The sequence below is a fragment of the Plectropomus leopardus genome, chromosome 18 (assembly GCF_026936395.1).
Source record: "Plectropomus leopardus strain MGB_pleo_1.0 chromosome 18, ASM2693639v1, whole genome shotgun sequence".
Classification (NCBI taxonomy): Eukaryota; Metazoa; Chordata; class Actinopteri; order Perciformes; family Serranidae; genus Plectropomus; species Plectropomus leopardus.
This window is the reverse complement of record NC_142193.1, coordinates 23563550-23579807: the sequence shown is the minus strand read 5'-3', so window position 1 is coordinate 23579807 and position 16258 is coordinate 23563550. Positions and strand designations below refer to the sequence as shown.

The window sequence follows — 16258 nt, the reverse complement described above, 5'->3', positions numbered from 1 at the left end:
TTAAAATCATGGAGACGCAATCCTAACTTAGTGGTATACTATGCAGGATTTTCCCCCAAACAATCTATAGACAGAAGCAATCCTCTAAATCATCACTTTTAACCAAGAAGAAATGTGTGGTAGTGTGGATTTATCTGCCCTTCACCTGCATTTTATTTTCTCAATTTTTTCTATGTTTGGGATTTTTATGGGTATTTACCCGCACAGTGCTTAGGTGAGGTCAAGACTTTTTAAAAAGGCAGCAACAATGTGCCTAAACGTAAGCACCAGGCATCCACAAGATACAGTAAACCACACACATCCACTATAGTCTCTATTATCAATGTGCATTTGCTAATTAATTCATTATCCATCTTTCAGACTGCTAAAGATCACACGAGCATCACTGATAGAGTGTTCTGAAAAAAATTTCTCACATCAGAAACTAGATACCTTGTGTTTTGCCAACATCCTTTTCTACAACTTCTCACATATCATTTAATACTACTATAATAATACTTGACTACCTGTCTGTTGCTTTAAACATATTCAGTGTTACCTGTTACTCAGTGTTAAGTTATCAGAGCCCTCAGACTTTGATCTCTGTTATTTTCTCAACCAGTAATTTATTTTTTACCAAAACATATCTTTCATTTTATACATTTGATTTGACAGATTCTAAGTTGATTAAATGTTTTGGACTTTAAAGATTTCCCTTGAATTCTCTTAGCCAATGAGAACATATAAAGAACAAACCATTTCAAGGTGAAGAAAATTGGCTATTTACTATGAGACTATATGAGTATAAATGGTTGTATAGCCGTAAAGGTGAGGAATGTTTACATCAAATCAGCGAAGCCAACTTCAAACAGTTTCTCATTTGAGGAAAATCTAAACAATGATTTGCATTTAAATCTTTATTTCTTCCTGCTGACATTTCTTAATTTGAACTTTTAATTACCCTTGTCACCTCTGATCCTTATTTTGGCCTAGTCTCTAACGAAACTTGATGTCAATGAATTTGTGGAGGTGGGGAGTTCGAAGAAGACCGCATTACATTTCTGGAATGGCATGTGTTACAGATCACATTAGCCTTTGGCACAGGCCACGGGCAGTTGCTGACAGAAATGCCTGTCATAAGGAAAGAGACGCTCACAAAGATGCAGAAAGAAGAATGGGCGGGAGGGAGCGAATGTGTGTGTGTGTGTGTGTGTGTGTGTGTGTGTGTATCAGAGGATCAGAGGAGAGTGAAAGCAACACAGATTAACTTCGAAAGGAAAGCCAGACTTGTTTTTCTTGTTTCTGCATATCTCAAGAAGGTGGGACGTCCTCGTGTAAACAGCTAAGCTCAGTGCACATACAACTAGGCACGAGGATTGGTCTCTGTGTCTTGGATTTAAACACTCAAACCGCAATAAAAGGTACAGTGATGTATTCTGTGTTTTAATTTACTGTAAATAGTATGTGTGAATATGTCTGAGAGAGGGTTGCAGAAGCAGGTGCACCTATCTTATGGAGGACAGCTTGTGTCAGTGATATGCTGCTCAGAGGAGACTTTCATCTTGATACATTAGAATATTTCATGATTTCTAATTGCAAGAAGGCTTTGTCTTTGCAATGTTTATTTTATGAAAAATTGTTAACACTTATGAAGGTCCATGCAATATTCAGTGCTTCATCAGTATGTTGGAAGAGGAAACAAGATACCAGAGTAAAAAGCTACAATGTGTTTGCAGAGCACAAATTTATAATCAAACGTTATTATTCAGCTAGAAGAATTTCTTTATTATGTTTTGCTGGTTGTGTCATCTGCATACCATGCATCTGATGACAGTGGTTTTTCCTGTCGTGTGCATCCATCACTGTCACTGCATGCAAACCTACGTGTAGTGGATACTCAGCATTCTTGCAATCAGTTTGTGGAATGTAACAATATTGAACTCACATTTATCATTTTTTGACAATGGTCAGATTGAGTTAAGTGGAGCTTGTTTTGATAAAAGTTTATCAAAGACTTTCACATCTAGACTAGTCGACTCAGAAATTTTGAAAACATATATATCATAATTGAAGAAGCAAAATGCTTCACATTAACGGTCCAGTGTGTAAGATTTCGGTTAATTTAGTAGCATATAGTGATGAAGATTGCAAATTTCAACCAGCTGAAACTTCTCCTGGTTAGAATTCCCTCAGTGTTCATGTTTCAGGACGTTTTTACTGGGAGCCAAATTATCAGCAGATGTTCTTCCTCTCCAAAATCAGTGTTTCTCCAATGCTGTCTGGCAGAGACGGGGAGCTCACACATGCCGATCTTTGCTTGCAGTTCACATGAAAACATGAAAACCCAAAAAAGCAAATTGTTCTCTAGAGCCTGTTTGGTTTGTCCATTCTGGACTTCTGTAGAAAGATGATGTAGAAAACATGTAGGACTCAGAGGATGAGCACCCACTTCCTATGTAGATACTTGTTATATTATATTGTATTCCATTTCTGCCATTAATCCCATAAATCCTAAAAACTGGATTTTCATGTAAAAATGAGACAATGTATAGATGGATTTAACATTTCCCAGGGAAGGGGAAGTAAGGTGTTGGCCAATATTTACCTGGAAAAGAAAAATTTTTTGATATAGTACCTGAGCATTATTCTTTTTTTGTATGCATATGCCCGATTAAACTTTTAATGTCTGTATCCACACACAACAGATGGCTGCATCACCGCCTCCGGTGCTCCCCAGAAAGCATTCAGGTGTCCGAGTGATGATAATTCCAGGGGAGGAGCCTCCTCCTGGTGGCCTGCCTGTCTACAGAGGTTTTAGCAAAGGTATATTCATCCGTCTGATGCGTATGTATGTGCGAGCATGGCCTGTTGCCACAAAGATGTATATTGTCATTTTCTACATGTCATCCTGCTGCTTGCAACCAGCCTCGTGTGTTTTTGCATAATTGTCCAAGTTTGCATTAATGGCTTTGTTCTTCATCTGCTCAGAGAACGGTGCCAGCGTGGACACAAATTATACAAATCAACTGAATGCAGAGAGAGAAGTGGTATGTACTTGCATAAATAATTTTGATATTATATTTCAAATGTTTGGGAAAATTTGTTTGCAAATAAAACTTGGGACTTGCCACTCTCTAAGGTGCACTTCTGGTGGGGAAAATTCAATGCAATGCCCCCTGGGGTGCCTTTTTATTGGAGAAACTGCAATGAAGGGCCCTCAAGGTTGCCCTTATAATGGAGAAAGTACAATCAAGTGGCCTCTATCAGTGGAGAAAAAATGTGATGCAGGGCCCAAAAGGATGTCCTTTTCATGGGAAAAAATGCAAAATGCAATGCTGGGCCTTCTAGGATGGCCTTCTAGTGACAATAACATGATAAAGTGCCCTCTAGGGTGCCCTTCTATGGGAGAAAATATAGGAAAGTGCCCTTTAAGGTGCCCCTCCAGTGGAGAAAATTAGGTCCCTTCTTGGGTGGCTTTCCAGTGGTGAAAATATGATGCAGGGCCCTCTACAGTGCCCTTGCAATGGATTAAGTGCAATAAAGGGCCCTATAGGCTGCCCTACATGCTATAACATTTTCAATAGACAACTGCATGCTAATGCCCCACTGCATGCAGCTGCTACCATTTTTTATTTGCTTAACCCCTGCTCCTAAAAGAGCTTGAGTCCACCACTGCATCCTGTCAAGTTTATGTAAGTAAACCATGTACTGTATTTATGCACGGTCAAGACAATAACCAGTGTCTGTCAACATAATGTATTTTTCCTCAGGAGATTATGAATCACTGTTTTGATGATGTGGAGCGATTCATGGCACGCTTGCAACAGACAGCTGAGGCCCAGACTGTTCTCAACCAAAGGAGGAAGAAGAGAAACAGAAAGAGCAAGAAGAAGGAGGATCAAGATGGTGAGAGTTGTCCAGTCATATCAACTAAGTGCTGTGGCCATCGTTTAATTATGATGGTCAAGATAAATGAAATACTTTCTAAAAAAGAACTGCTTGAACGTAGACAATCGAGCCTGACAGACTCTTCAAACAGAGATCCAAATAACAAAATGTACAATAGTCAGATGATATGTTTAAGGTAGCTATGAAGTTGGATGAAATGTTAAGCTGGTAGCGGGGGAGGGAAGATGAAGTAGAAAGTGCTTGATGACTACAGGAAATTAAAGAATGCTGGCTTCTGTTAGAGCTGCAGGTGAAGAGTAGATGCAGGAAACTGGAGACAAAGGCTTACTATTGGCACACTATTTAACAGGCTGGAAGCCGGCCAACAGGCAGACTGCCAAAGACAAGAACATGGACAAGAAACATGACAAAGATGTTACTCAAATTTGGGCCAAGTCAGTCCTCAAAGATTATGAACCACCACTGAGACAATGTCTTTAAAATTTTCCACTGATTCATAAAAAGGCAATTCACCAGTTTATTCTGTTGGGTTGACAGAGCATCTGGCATTAAAGGGACGATTCACCCCCAAATCAAAAATACATATTTTTCCTCTAAAGTGAAGTGCTGTTTATCTATCTAGATTGTTTTGGTGTGAGTTGCCAAGTGTTGGAGATATCACCTGTAGAGATATCTGTCTTCTCTCCAATATCATTGAAATAGATGCCACTCCTTTTGTAGTGCTCAAAGTGTCAAAAAAATATTTGGTAAAACACTACCACAATGTCTCTTTCCAGAAATCATGATTCAAGATAATCCACAGACCTTGTTGTGAGCAGTTTCATGTAGGGAATATTTTTTTTCTACTGAGCTACACCTAACAACCGTATCACTGGTCTGAAGGAAGAGTGCATCTACTGTAATCTCACCTATCACCACTGAGCTAACTAACGTTTCTGATCAGCTGAAAAGGAAGCCGTTAATGTTTACTTCATGCACTCTCACAAGCGTCTCTTGTACACAAGTAGATACAAACTCCCATCTGTGCAATGATACGGTTAGTGCGCGTAGTTTGGTAAAAAGAAAATAGCTCCTGTATGAAACTGCTCACAACACAGCCTGTGTATTATCTTGAGTAACTGGGTCATAATTTCTGCAAAGAGACATTGCAGTTGAGTTCTTCACATGCATTTCATGGGCACTTGTACTGCAAGCTGATATCCCCAACACTCTGCAGCTCACACCAAAACAACACTGACTGCTAAATAGCACCACAGGTAAGAGGAAAATTATGTGTTTTTTATTTTGGGTGAATTGTCCCTTTAAGTGGCTATCCAATAATATAAGCACGGAGAAAACATTCATAACAAACATTCTCAATGACCAGAGGATAAATAAATAAGTTACCTTAAGGGCAATTTCTATTCCACAGTACAGGAAGAAAGTTTGGTCACCTCATCATTAGACATTATAAATTCCCAATACATGTTAATGAAAGTTTGAGTGTTTTATGGCTATCAGTCTTCACCTGTTGTTAGTGCAACAAGACCAGGGTGTTTCCAAATCTTGTGGCCAGTGCATGCTTGGATAGGTGTGACCCTAGATAAAAAAACCAAATATATACATGTGAATGTGTTAATAATGAAATAACCACAAGATTTGTTTTGTAGGTGTACTTGTTGGAGCAAGTCAGAACAAGCATTCCACACCTTAACTTGAAGATTATATTTCACTGTTGAGTTTCTTTTCATTAGCTATTTCAATTTCTGTTCCTCTATTATTTTTTGGACATTTAGATAAAACTAAGCTGTAAATTGCAGTTTTCAAATGGCTCTTGATCATTAAAAATAATACTTCAAAAATTATTCTGATACCACTTAATTTTGAAAAATCAATGCAAGTGTATAAAAACAACAGTACTTACAATATTTGTATGTGCTTCATATGTAACCTCTTAAGTTTTAGCTGTGATTGTGTTCTTCTGTGTGCAGATGATTTGTTGACGCTGAAAGCTCTCCCTCCATCAGAGGAAGAGTTTGTGGAAATCTTTCAGAAAATCAAGTATTCCCTCTGTCTGCTGGTGAGATATCATGAGTCAATAAGCAACTCTGGAAATTTACAAGTAAATTTACATCAAACTGCTGCAAATGACAATGCAAATGACCACATTTGCTGATTTATTTAGGACCGTCTCAAGTCGTCCATCAAACAGCCTGATGCACCAGAGCTGCTGCATTCCATCTTTGTACCTCTCAGGCTGGTTAGTCTTTCTTATGTTTCATTTAGAAATTTCTCTCTCTCTCTATGATATGAACTGTAAAGACCCTCTTTTTTAACAGATGGTGAAAACCACTGGAGGGCCAGCGTTAGGAGCATCAGTGCTTAGTCCTGCTATGACCAGCGGTGCTGTATCACTGCTCCAGGAGCATCTGACTAAAGAGGAAAGGGAGCTGTGGACTTCATTAGGGCCCAACTGGACCTCACCCCGGTCTGTGTGTTTATATTTGTGTGTACATCTTGATTTAAGAGTTTAAAAGATGTTGCTCTGACAAGATCCTCTTGCCCTCTTTTCTAGTTCGCAACTTAGTGTGTCTGTTCCTCCATACTCACCTGTCTTCCTGGATGGGTGGCAGCCTCAGGCTTATGACTCAACTGGACAGCTTTTCGAAGATCCAATTGAGTCGCAGCACAAACAAGATTCTTACAGGGAAAGAAGGGAGGCGCAAATTCCTCAGGACCAAGCTCAACAGACAGCGGAGGGCCTGGGTGACAGCACTGATGAAGTGTAAGTCTGTAGACAGAAAAAAAAGTGTTACACAACCAGGCACAATTGTTTGGTTTTTTTTTTTATAGCAGGAGTTACAATGCCAGCCAAATTCCTAATAGCTATAATTAACAGCACACCAGTGTTACCTAATAAAATCAGTCTGGAGGTTATAAATTCTGACTGTAACTCATATCAACGAGCCACATGCAGCAACAGTCTCTCACATCTCTCTTATAATTTCTCACACCTTTCTGTTCAGAACAAATTAAGACAGATTTAGATGCACCAAATGTTCTTAACCAACCAAATGTCCTCTAACCCATGTGTGCTGAATGATGAATCCCCCTTGATCATAATAACCTATTAGCATGGTTATGCCCCCTGAACATTATTTCAGGGCAGGTGTTGAGCAGTGCTCAAAAACTTTGGCACATGCCCAAGAATTGGAAAGATGCCACCAAAAAGGCTGTAAGAAGAATAACTTCTGCATAACATACATACTGATGACTATTTTAAAAAAGCAAAAGAGATTTTCCAGAGCTTCTGGTGTTACAAGAGAATCAGAAACCCTGTAACAGCAAAACATTTGTGATGCTGGGAATCTGTTATTTTGTAAATGCTGTGTCAGCAGAGGGATGCATAGTAACTGACATTAAAAGAAAATAGTCTGACACAAAATTCTAAGGAAAAAAAGGGTGTTTCTATGGTTTTAATTGAGATCAATGGACCAAAAGTATGTATTGGCCCACAAAATGAATAATCCAATCATTTTGAGTATTCAAACATATATTAATATAAAGTTGACCATATGATATTCATGCATTTTTTTAATCATGTTTCTCATATTTAAATCTTATGTTTCCTCGCATTGGACAACAGCTTGTGAAAACTATATCTTTTAATTACCTTGGTAGGAGTGCTCTCGACTACCTGCAAAATTCTAGCTAAGAAATAAGCAAAAATAAGAAAACATTGGTTAATTGCAGAAATCAAAGGGTACCATCAAAATAAGGACAAATCATGGATATAGACAAAAATAAGAGGGAATTTGTTCCTATATCACCAACTGCATTAAGCCCAATGTCTCCCATCAGAGATTAAGATTGATTCCAGTTTTTTAAATTGGTTAAACTTTGTCAACATGTTGCATATTTTTTAAACAGCATTTCTGTTTCAGAGATGGAAATGGGCTCCCACCAGAGGGTGAGAGACTTTACTGCTGCAGTTATGATTTTGTGGCTAGAAACAGCAGTGAACTCTCTGTGCTACAAGGAGAAACACTAGAGGTACACATCCATAATTAGAGGTGATTAGTGACCCACCTGAATAAGTAGATGTATTCCTGGAATGTATCACAGAACTCCAGTGATCTTTCTTTAGGTCATCGAGTCATCGAAGAGATGGTGGAAATGTCGGAATCGCTTCGACCAGATTGGATTCGTCCCTTTTAATATCCTGGAGCCTCTGTCTGCTCTGAATAACACTGGGAGAGACAGCCCGGTCGTACGCAGAGAGTCAAAGGTACAAGTACACACACAACACACATATACAGAGTTTTGCTCTTGTTCGCGTCAGAGGCTCAAATATTACACACATGGACGTTTTGGGGTTTTTTTGCCTCATACTGTCTTGTAGCTTTTATTCATTCCTGCTTTTCCTCAACAGAAGACAGCCATTACCCCTCGGCCAAAGTACTTCTCTTATGCTCCGCCAAGCCCAGTTGGAACCAGCCCTACAAGCCCAATGCGGCCACAGAGCATGATTTTACCGTCTCCAACAATGCCGGGAGAAGACAGCGACCGAGGTAACATACATGTGAAAGATCAGCAAATCACGTGTACAAACATAAGAGGAACCTGGTGAAAGTAAAGTTCACAAACACATTGGATCACAGGAAGTTCTTATTGTCAACTTCTTGGAACATTTTTAGCACATTACAGCAGTAGCAGTTTGCACTGTTTCTCATCTGTCACACAAAGTAAGAGGTGCTAAAGATTTAGGGGGATTTAGAGGCGTCTAGCAGTGAGGACTGGAGATTGCAACTAGCTGAAACTTCTGTGTTCATGAGTCAGGAGGTTTTTACCAGGAGCCAAATCTCCAAAACAAGTGAACAAGTTTCACATTTCAGAACAGTGTTTTTCTGATGCTGTCTGTCTAACACCTTTCATGAACATTTGTCATTTTAAACAGTAAACAACCCAAGAGTTTGAGTGTTAGTCTTGAGTTGAAGATATGTGACAATTTGACTGGAAATAGAAAATAGAAAAAGACGTGTGTGTGTGTGTGTGTGTGTTTTGTATTTGCAGTCATGGTAATGAATGAAGAGCTCCTTCAGCGGCTTGCTGTGAGAAGAGACTCAGCCCGTCCACTGGTGGTCCCCCGCACAGCTGACACTTCGACTCCCCTGAACTATCACTCACCAGCTGCTGAGGTGGAGGCCTGGCTCACAACCAAGGGCTTCAGTCAGCAGTATGTGTGCACTTTATCAATATCAAGTGATATTAAAAGAATGTCCAACATGCCTGAATTAATCAATCTATGTATTTCTATCATTTATGATATTATTACCAACATTATGCATGAGATCTACTAAATGAAAATGATCCAGGAGTGTCAAGGACTCTACCGTATCAGGAAATATAAAATAAGACGTGGTATTTATTTACTCAGTGCACAAGCACTGCCTGGGCTGTAATGCTAAAATCAAAGTTATCTCTGTAGTTTTTTGCTTTTGTAAATGCAGCACATGTAACTTGCAAAGGCACACCGCAATTTTGTGTAGTGCACAACAGCGCCCCCAAATGTCAAAAAATCCTCCCTGCCAATGGTTATGTTTTTCAACTTCACTGTGAACTATGGTAATGTGGACGTAAACAGTCAGTATAGCATTTTTAAATTCAGAAGTTTAGATCTCTTTCGATTATTTCAGTTGGTGCAACTTGATTCTTATATTTCTCAACAATGAAACACTAACACTGATTTGGTTGCTCCTTCCTCCTCTGTTAGGACGGTTCAGAGTCTGGCCATTTTGAATGGAGCTCAGCTTTTCTCACTGAATAAAGAGGAACTCCGCACAGTGTCACCAGACGAGGGTTCAAGAGTCTACAGCCAAATTATGGTGCAGAAGGCCCTTCTCGAGGTTTGTCCCTTTTTGTTTGTTTTTCCAGGTTTATAATTCAGATTCAAAAATCCTTACACATTAAAGTTACTCTTATACTGTATATAGGCATAGATAAATTATGAGAAAATAGAAATAAGAAGCATGCAAAAAAGTGCAAACTTACATACAAATAAATATTCAATATAGGAAAATATACAAAAATTATAAAGGTTGTGTAAGAAATAAAAGAGATATTTATAAATCACACCACAAGTGTGCAAAATATAAATGTAATGGGTAAAAATTAAATAAGAGAATATTGTATTTAGTTTTCTGGGTGTATTGTACTGTGTGTTCTTGTGTGTATTTGTGTGTGTTTTTGTGGGTATGCATGGATCTATGTGTTCTGAGCTGGCTGTTCGCTCAGCCTTGATTTATGATCAGACGTATTGTACCCTACGTCATTTAAAACAATATCACTGACCACTGAACCGTTTAAAAAATTATATTTACAATTTACAAAATGTACAAAACCTGAAATGTATATCAGTTCTTACACTGCATTTTTGTTCTTGGTCTGGTACTCGAAGAAATTCATCATGGATATTTCAGGGGCCCATGTTAATTTGACCTTCACTGCACAGACATTGGTTTAAAATGTGTCAAAATACGAGTAAAAATTTAAGTGCTTATGTTATTTTCCAATGATACTCTCAAATAATTAGAGGAGGCTTCTTTTGAAAACAACTTGAAAATTTCTATGGTATTTCTCTGCCAAATCACATTTTATCCTGTGTCCTCCTCAGGATGTGCGCAAAACCACCGAACTAGAGAGAGCCATGGAGAAGCAAAAGCTGAGGATTGAGGAGAGTGACATAGTGTGACGGACATCCACTAATACAGACGTGGCAACAAGGATCAATGGAGATAAATGTAGTCTTGCATATACAGTGATGTTGCAGATGAATTTAATCTTTTAATCATACATGCTGTGTATCTATGTGCTACACATTCAACAACAAAACCAAACTGTGCTAGAAGTAAAGCTCACTCACTAATACGCTGATTGACTTGGGACTATTTTGGATTTTTACATGTGTTTAGGACTGAAGGGCTTTAAACTTCAACTTTTTGCCATAGTTTTACTTAAAGGTTCTGTGTGTGATGTTCAGAGTATTAAAACAGGAGCAAAACATTATTTGCCTTGAAAAGATTTGGTAGAATAATCACGTCCTGAGCAGACAATTAAGTCACACTACCTCTTTGCTTTTTAAGTCGAGCTTCCCTTTTTGCTGTTGTGGTAGCCGGTCCGGCCATGTGTGCATGTTTGTTCATGTAACGACAGAAATACATGGGGCACAGACTGTTTATCGAGTTTTGCCAATGGATAATACAGTTGTTTAATTAATTAACTGGATAATTTTTATTATAATATGCATTTACTGATATATTTAATGTAAAAACACACACAAAGCTGTGCTGCTTCTCATTGTCTATGGTACCCTGAGGTATTAATTTTGTATCAATTTTAAATAGATTGTATTTGTTTTTTAAACAGATCTATGTGGTTTTTACGTATTGGAGGGCCGCAAAGCCACACACACAGGAATAAAAACAGACCAGCCACAGAAAAATGTTGAACAGCGCTGTGCCCATATGGGCAAAAACAGCTTCTGTGGTCGGTGCAACAGTTTCAGATGGTTAAAATGCAGCAGCAAACGTTGCACATTTTTGGCCATAAGTCTTTGTGTGTGTATTCCAAAGCTGCTCTGATCTGCACTCATAATACAGTTACCGCTGGTAACACCACCCTGACCCGCAATATCATCGCTGAGGTGTAGCGACCACTTTCTGGCTTCCACACAGATTACAAATGTCCGCTCTGTCACCACTGTTGTCACTGTTAGCACTGTTTATTGAGCTATCAGGGATTGTTGTTGAGAGCTGTGTGCTGACAATCTGAATCATATATACTCTGAATATTGTATACAGCTCCTTTAAGCTCGTCTTACCATTTGATGTTCTTTAATTTGGCCTTTAATTTCTTTTTTTAATTTAAATATTTCTGTCATCCTATGTCTAGGCAATATCTAAAAATTGCAGTACAGTAAACCTGACCGCATACTGCTGATTAGTTTGACGAGTTAACAACGATGGACTGACGCTGCTTTTTAGAGCATTATAAAAAAGTGTATTCTGTTAAAAATGTCCATGACACTACAGAGCAGATTTTTGATTATTCAGAGTTTATATTGCTTGCACATCAGTCTCTAACCTAGATGCTGATTTCAACCAAATACACATTCAACCGATACATGACAATTTCTGTCCTGACTCTTTCTATGACTTTCTATGGAGACTAAAATGTTTTCTGATTCTGTGTTTTTTATTGTGACTTCAGCTCTGGAGCATATTATGACAAAATGTGCAACACATTAAACAAACAGGACACATTGCTGATAATATACTGGCTGAAATACAACATGAATTATGTGTATTTTTATATCGTTTCTGTATCACATCTTTGAGCTTACTCCAAACTTTTTTCCGTATTATGACAAAGACAAGTTATATGATCAAAACATACCAATTTGAAAAGATTATGTTAATAATTACAGATAAGTCATTTTATAGTTGATATTGAGCTGTGTTAAGAATCCAAAAAGTGACATTCAAGATGTCAACATCCACGAAAGTGGAATCATTCAGTGTTCAGTGAAAGCAGCTGGAGGTAAATTACCATAATCATGTTACTTTAGTACACTTTGACACAGATAGCACCAGCACATTTTGGCTAAAATATAAACAACTCGTCCAATTTTAGACAATTCCTAAGAGAGGTGGGAACCTGAAACTATTCACGCTCTTATTTTATTTATTTTTTCTTTTAAACGGGGGCAGGAGGATTATTTAAAAATCTTAGTCACACAAATTTACATGATTACAATTTAAGTAAAGTAGAATAATTACACTCAAAGTAGGCTATTTGAGGACATACTGTAGCTTTAAGTAAACACTCCTAATAAAGGTTTTTAGTGTGCTTATTAGGCTGCTCCCAAAACAACACTACTACATATCATTTATTAAACAAATAAAGTGTATTTCACTTATTTATCATTATTGCTTTACAGTTAGTACATATTTTTGCAAAATTTTATTTGTGATATCTTTATCTGCATGAGTTGATTGAGAGTTTGTAAATGGATGGTTTTATATAGTTTTACTTCAATTCATCATACATTTTTTCAGTTCTTTTGGATTCTTCGTTCACCTTGGAGGCAAGAAAAAAAGGTTTCTTCATGTATTCAATGTAACACGGGGTGAGTAAATGATATACAAAATAATTTTGTGGGTGAATTATTTCTTTAAATGAATCCACTATGGCTCCACCCTGCAGAATTACTGTATCTAAATCACAAATGATCTCTTCACAAATCTCACCCTGAGGCCAAACTTTTCCTGTTATGGCTGTTCAGTTAAAGGTGTAATAGCTATACATTTATATGTGCGTTGTTGCTAATGTAGCATGATTTACACAATTAAAAAAAAAAACTCAAGTCACATGTGTTTCAACAAAAATCTCTGTGACTGTGAGTAAGTACACTTACTGAGGTAAATTATTTGGTAGGAACACTGCCTCATCTGTTTAAATAACTGCGGTGTCGTCACACTGCCACAATAGACAGACCTTTAAGCAGCAAGAGAAGAGGTATTATTATTCATTCCCACTGTGCCCAACTCTCAGCACCCTCACACCTCACAGGTGATGGTCTGGTCAATGCAGTCCCAGTTCAGCAGCTCCTTTTTCTGGAACCACAGCTGGATCTCTCTCTGCGCCGCCTCCAGGGAATCACTGGCATGGACCACATTCCTTTAAAGGACCAACACACACTGTTATTTTACCTCCAGGACAGAAAAATCCCCTGCTTTATCTTGAAGGTGGCAGTCTCATGAAGTTGTTGTTTAAAACATACACACAAATAATGAGACCAAATGTTACCTGCTGACATGATAGCTGAAATCTCCTCTGACGGTGCCTGCCTGGGCCTCAGCTGGGTTAGTATGTCCCACCATTGTTCGTGTCGCCTGGACAACTTTGTGCCCTTCCCACACCTATGACAAAAATTTAAAAAATAAAAATCCAATAATGTAAGATACAGGAGTAGACAACTACGTGGAAGAAACAAGATCCCTCACCATGACAACCACCGGCCCTGAGGTCATGTACTGCAGCAGCCGGGGATAGAAGGGCTTAGTCCTCAGTTGAGAGTAGTGCTGAGACAGGAGATCCTCAGGCACCTTCACAACAGAGACACATAAAAATTAAACAGAAATCTTGCACATCACATCCTGAAACGCATTTATTTCAGACCTCTTTACCTGCAACATTTTAAGGCCGACCAGTTTGAAGCCCCGCTGCTCAAACCGCTGAATGACTTGTCCCACAAGACGGCGCTGAACTCCATCAGGCTTTACAGCAATAAGAGTCCGCTCCCTTACATCTGGAACACCTGGTGGGACAGACACAGCAGTAAACCTCTAATAGTCCTATTTTTCCAAGTTGCAAATTTGTTCTACTGACCATGTTGTGTTCATGAGCTGTTAAGTAATACTGTGGAAACAATAAGTACACCAAAAAGCATTGCAAATTTATAGTCACAGTGAAGATTCATATTTCTATCCAAGACTGGTGAAACAGGTTTAAGTTTTAGATTACGTAGTAATTTTGTACAAGACTTGTTGCGCCAGTAGCCTAAATTCCCTAAAACCACTAAAATATTGCTTTACCTTTGATATCAACTTGGCAATTTGTGTACCAAAATGTTTGCTGACTTTATGAGTTTTTTCCGACTTGAAGGGGTGTTTAAGGGAATTTTCTCAGTGATGCCAACACCACATGGATGAAGGTTAACACCACTGTGTAAAAATACTTTGATATAAGTAAAAGTACTGCATTTAAAATCTTACTTTAGTAAAATTACATAAAAGTATACTTCAATTACTTACTATCCAAATGGATAATTAAAAAAATCACTGAATTATAAATATTGAGGGATTAATGTGTAAGCAGCCCTTTATTGTTTCAGGTGGTAAAGGTAGGTATCATTTTAGATATTTACTACTTAATCAATAACAATGTGTCATAATTCATTAGTTGATTTCAATTATGTATGAACAATTCTATTCTGCAAAATAAATAAAGCTTAAAAATGAGTGTAGTGCAGTAAAAATGACAATATTTGCCTCCAAAATGTAGTGGAATACAAGCAGGCCTGGACTATGAAGAGGCATAAAAAGGAGTACATGTGCCTATAATTTGTACTTGAGTAAATGTACAAAGTTTGACTCCACCACTGACCCTCATACACTGCCAGTATTTGTAACCTACGGGGAGGAGGACAAATATTTACCCTAAGTCTGGGACATGCAGGGACACATCTACGACAGACAGGCAGCCAGACAGACAGACTGCATTAAAATGAGGTAGCATAATTAAATTGTGGCATCAGATATTGTATGTATTTAGATGCACAGCCACAGAACAGCAGCTGCAACACAACTCAGGAGCTAATGAATGACTGAATGCGATCAATTACACAGTCACGTGACCCGCCACGGGAGTAACTCAACCAACTGGCATTTAACTTTAGACCGTCTGTGCCAGTAAAGTACAGCGACTCGAGCTGGATGGAAGTGCCCCTCTGAGAAAAAAGGCTCGGGTGTCATACACGTTACGGTGCTTTACGCAGAACGCGCAGAGGTTTTGGCCCGATTACGCACCGCAGGTCGCTGTTTCCCCAACATCACTGTTCCAACATCATCTCTCTGTGTCTCTAACCCAGTTCCAGTTCATGACCCCAACGAGTCTGGAAAAGCAAATTTGTTTTCGCAAATGTCCCCGTTATGTTTGGAACAAATGAACATTGCGCCCCGGAGGTAAAGTCTCTTTGACTCGATGCCAACAATGTTGAACAGTCTATTACAAAATGTAAATAAAAACAGAGATTTCTCAAGCCAATCGGTCAGTTTCTGAATTATATATTTGATCAAATACTAAACAAAAAAATAAATAAAAAACAAATAACAGTTTAAGTCCGTAAGAGACCAGAAAAGAATGGGGAAAAGGGGGAAAAAAAGAAAAGTAAAATTGACGATTTCACTGACCAGCTGATATGAATTCAGTCACTTACTTGATTTGCTCCTGTGCCCAGCAGCTCTGTGTCCACCCAGCAGCAACCCAGCTGACAGCAAACTTGGAGGTCTTTCTTGATTTCCTGAATAAAACTTTTGGAAAATTCTGTTTAAAACGCACCTCTGCAACATGACCATGTTTTGACGTGTGTTTCTGCAGCCTCTGGAGAGAGAAGTCAAGCCTCCTCAATCAAAACTCACGAGTCATCCCCCCGTCTGCCCGCCCTGATTGATCGACGCTCAAACCTCCGACTACAACATGTTTAACTCCACTGATGCCAGACATGTATCTGTTGTTTATCTTACATCTGAAAAACAAAACAAACAAACAA

At 38.5% G+C, this 16258-nt stretch overlaps 2 protein-coding genes and 1 long non-coding RNA gene across 4 annotated transcripts; 1 reads left to right on the top strand and 2 right to left on the bottom strand.

Moving 5' to 3' along the window:
- Positions 1–998: 998 nt before the first annotated feature.
- eps8l1a (EPS8 signaling adaptor L1a) lies at positions 999–12216 on the top strand. Its single transcript, XM_088069224.1, has 14 exons — positions 999–1400; positions 2685–2802; positions 2968–3026; positions 3750–3885; positions 5859–5947; positions 6053–6127; positions 6207–6355; positions 6443–6652; positions 7812–7920; positions 8015–8155; positions 8300–8438; positions 8941–9103; positions 9641–9773; positions 10541–12216. Exons 2-14 carry the CDS (start codon positions 2685–2687, stop codon positions 10616–10618), a joined length of 1599 nt encoding a protein of 532 aa, XP_087925350.1. The 5' UTR covers positions 999–1400; the 3' UTR covers positions 10619–12216.
- Positions 3892–8083, bottom strand: LOC148186513 (uncharacterized). 2 transcript variants are annotated; one of them, XR_015774832.1, is made up of 5 exons: positions 7957–8083; positions 7541–7574; positions 6478–6658; positions 5792–5944; positions 3892–5466 (listed from the first exon to the last, which is right to left on the bottom strand). It is a non-coding gene; the product is annotated as an uncharacterized LOC148186513 (long non-coding RNA). The 2 variants fall into 2 exon arrangements; XR_015774831.1 differs by having other exon boundaries at positions 3892–5944.
- nme4 (NME/NM23 nucleoside diphosphate kinase 4) lies at positions 12100–16106 on the bottom strand. Its single transcript, XM_042505896.2, has 5 exons — positions 15926–16106; positions 14115–14245; positions 13932–14033; positions 13735–13847; positions 12100–13605 (listed from the first exon to the last, which is right to left on the bottom strand). Exons 1-5 carry the CDS (start codon positions 16062–16064, stop codon positions 13485–13487), a joined length of 606 nt encoding a protein of 201 aa, XP_042361830.1. The 5' UTR covers positions 16065–16106; the 3' UTR covers positions 12100–13484.
- Between the last annotated feature and the right edge of the window lie 152 nt (positions 16107–16258).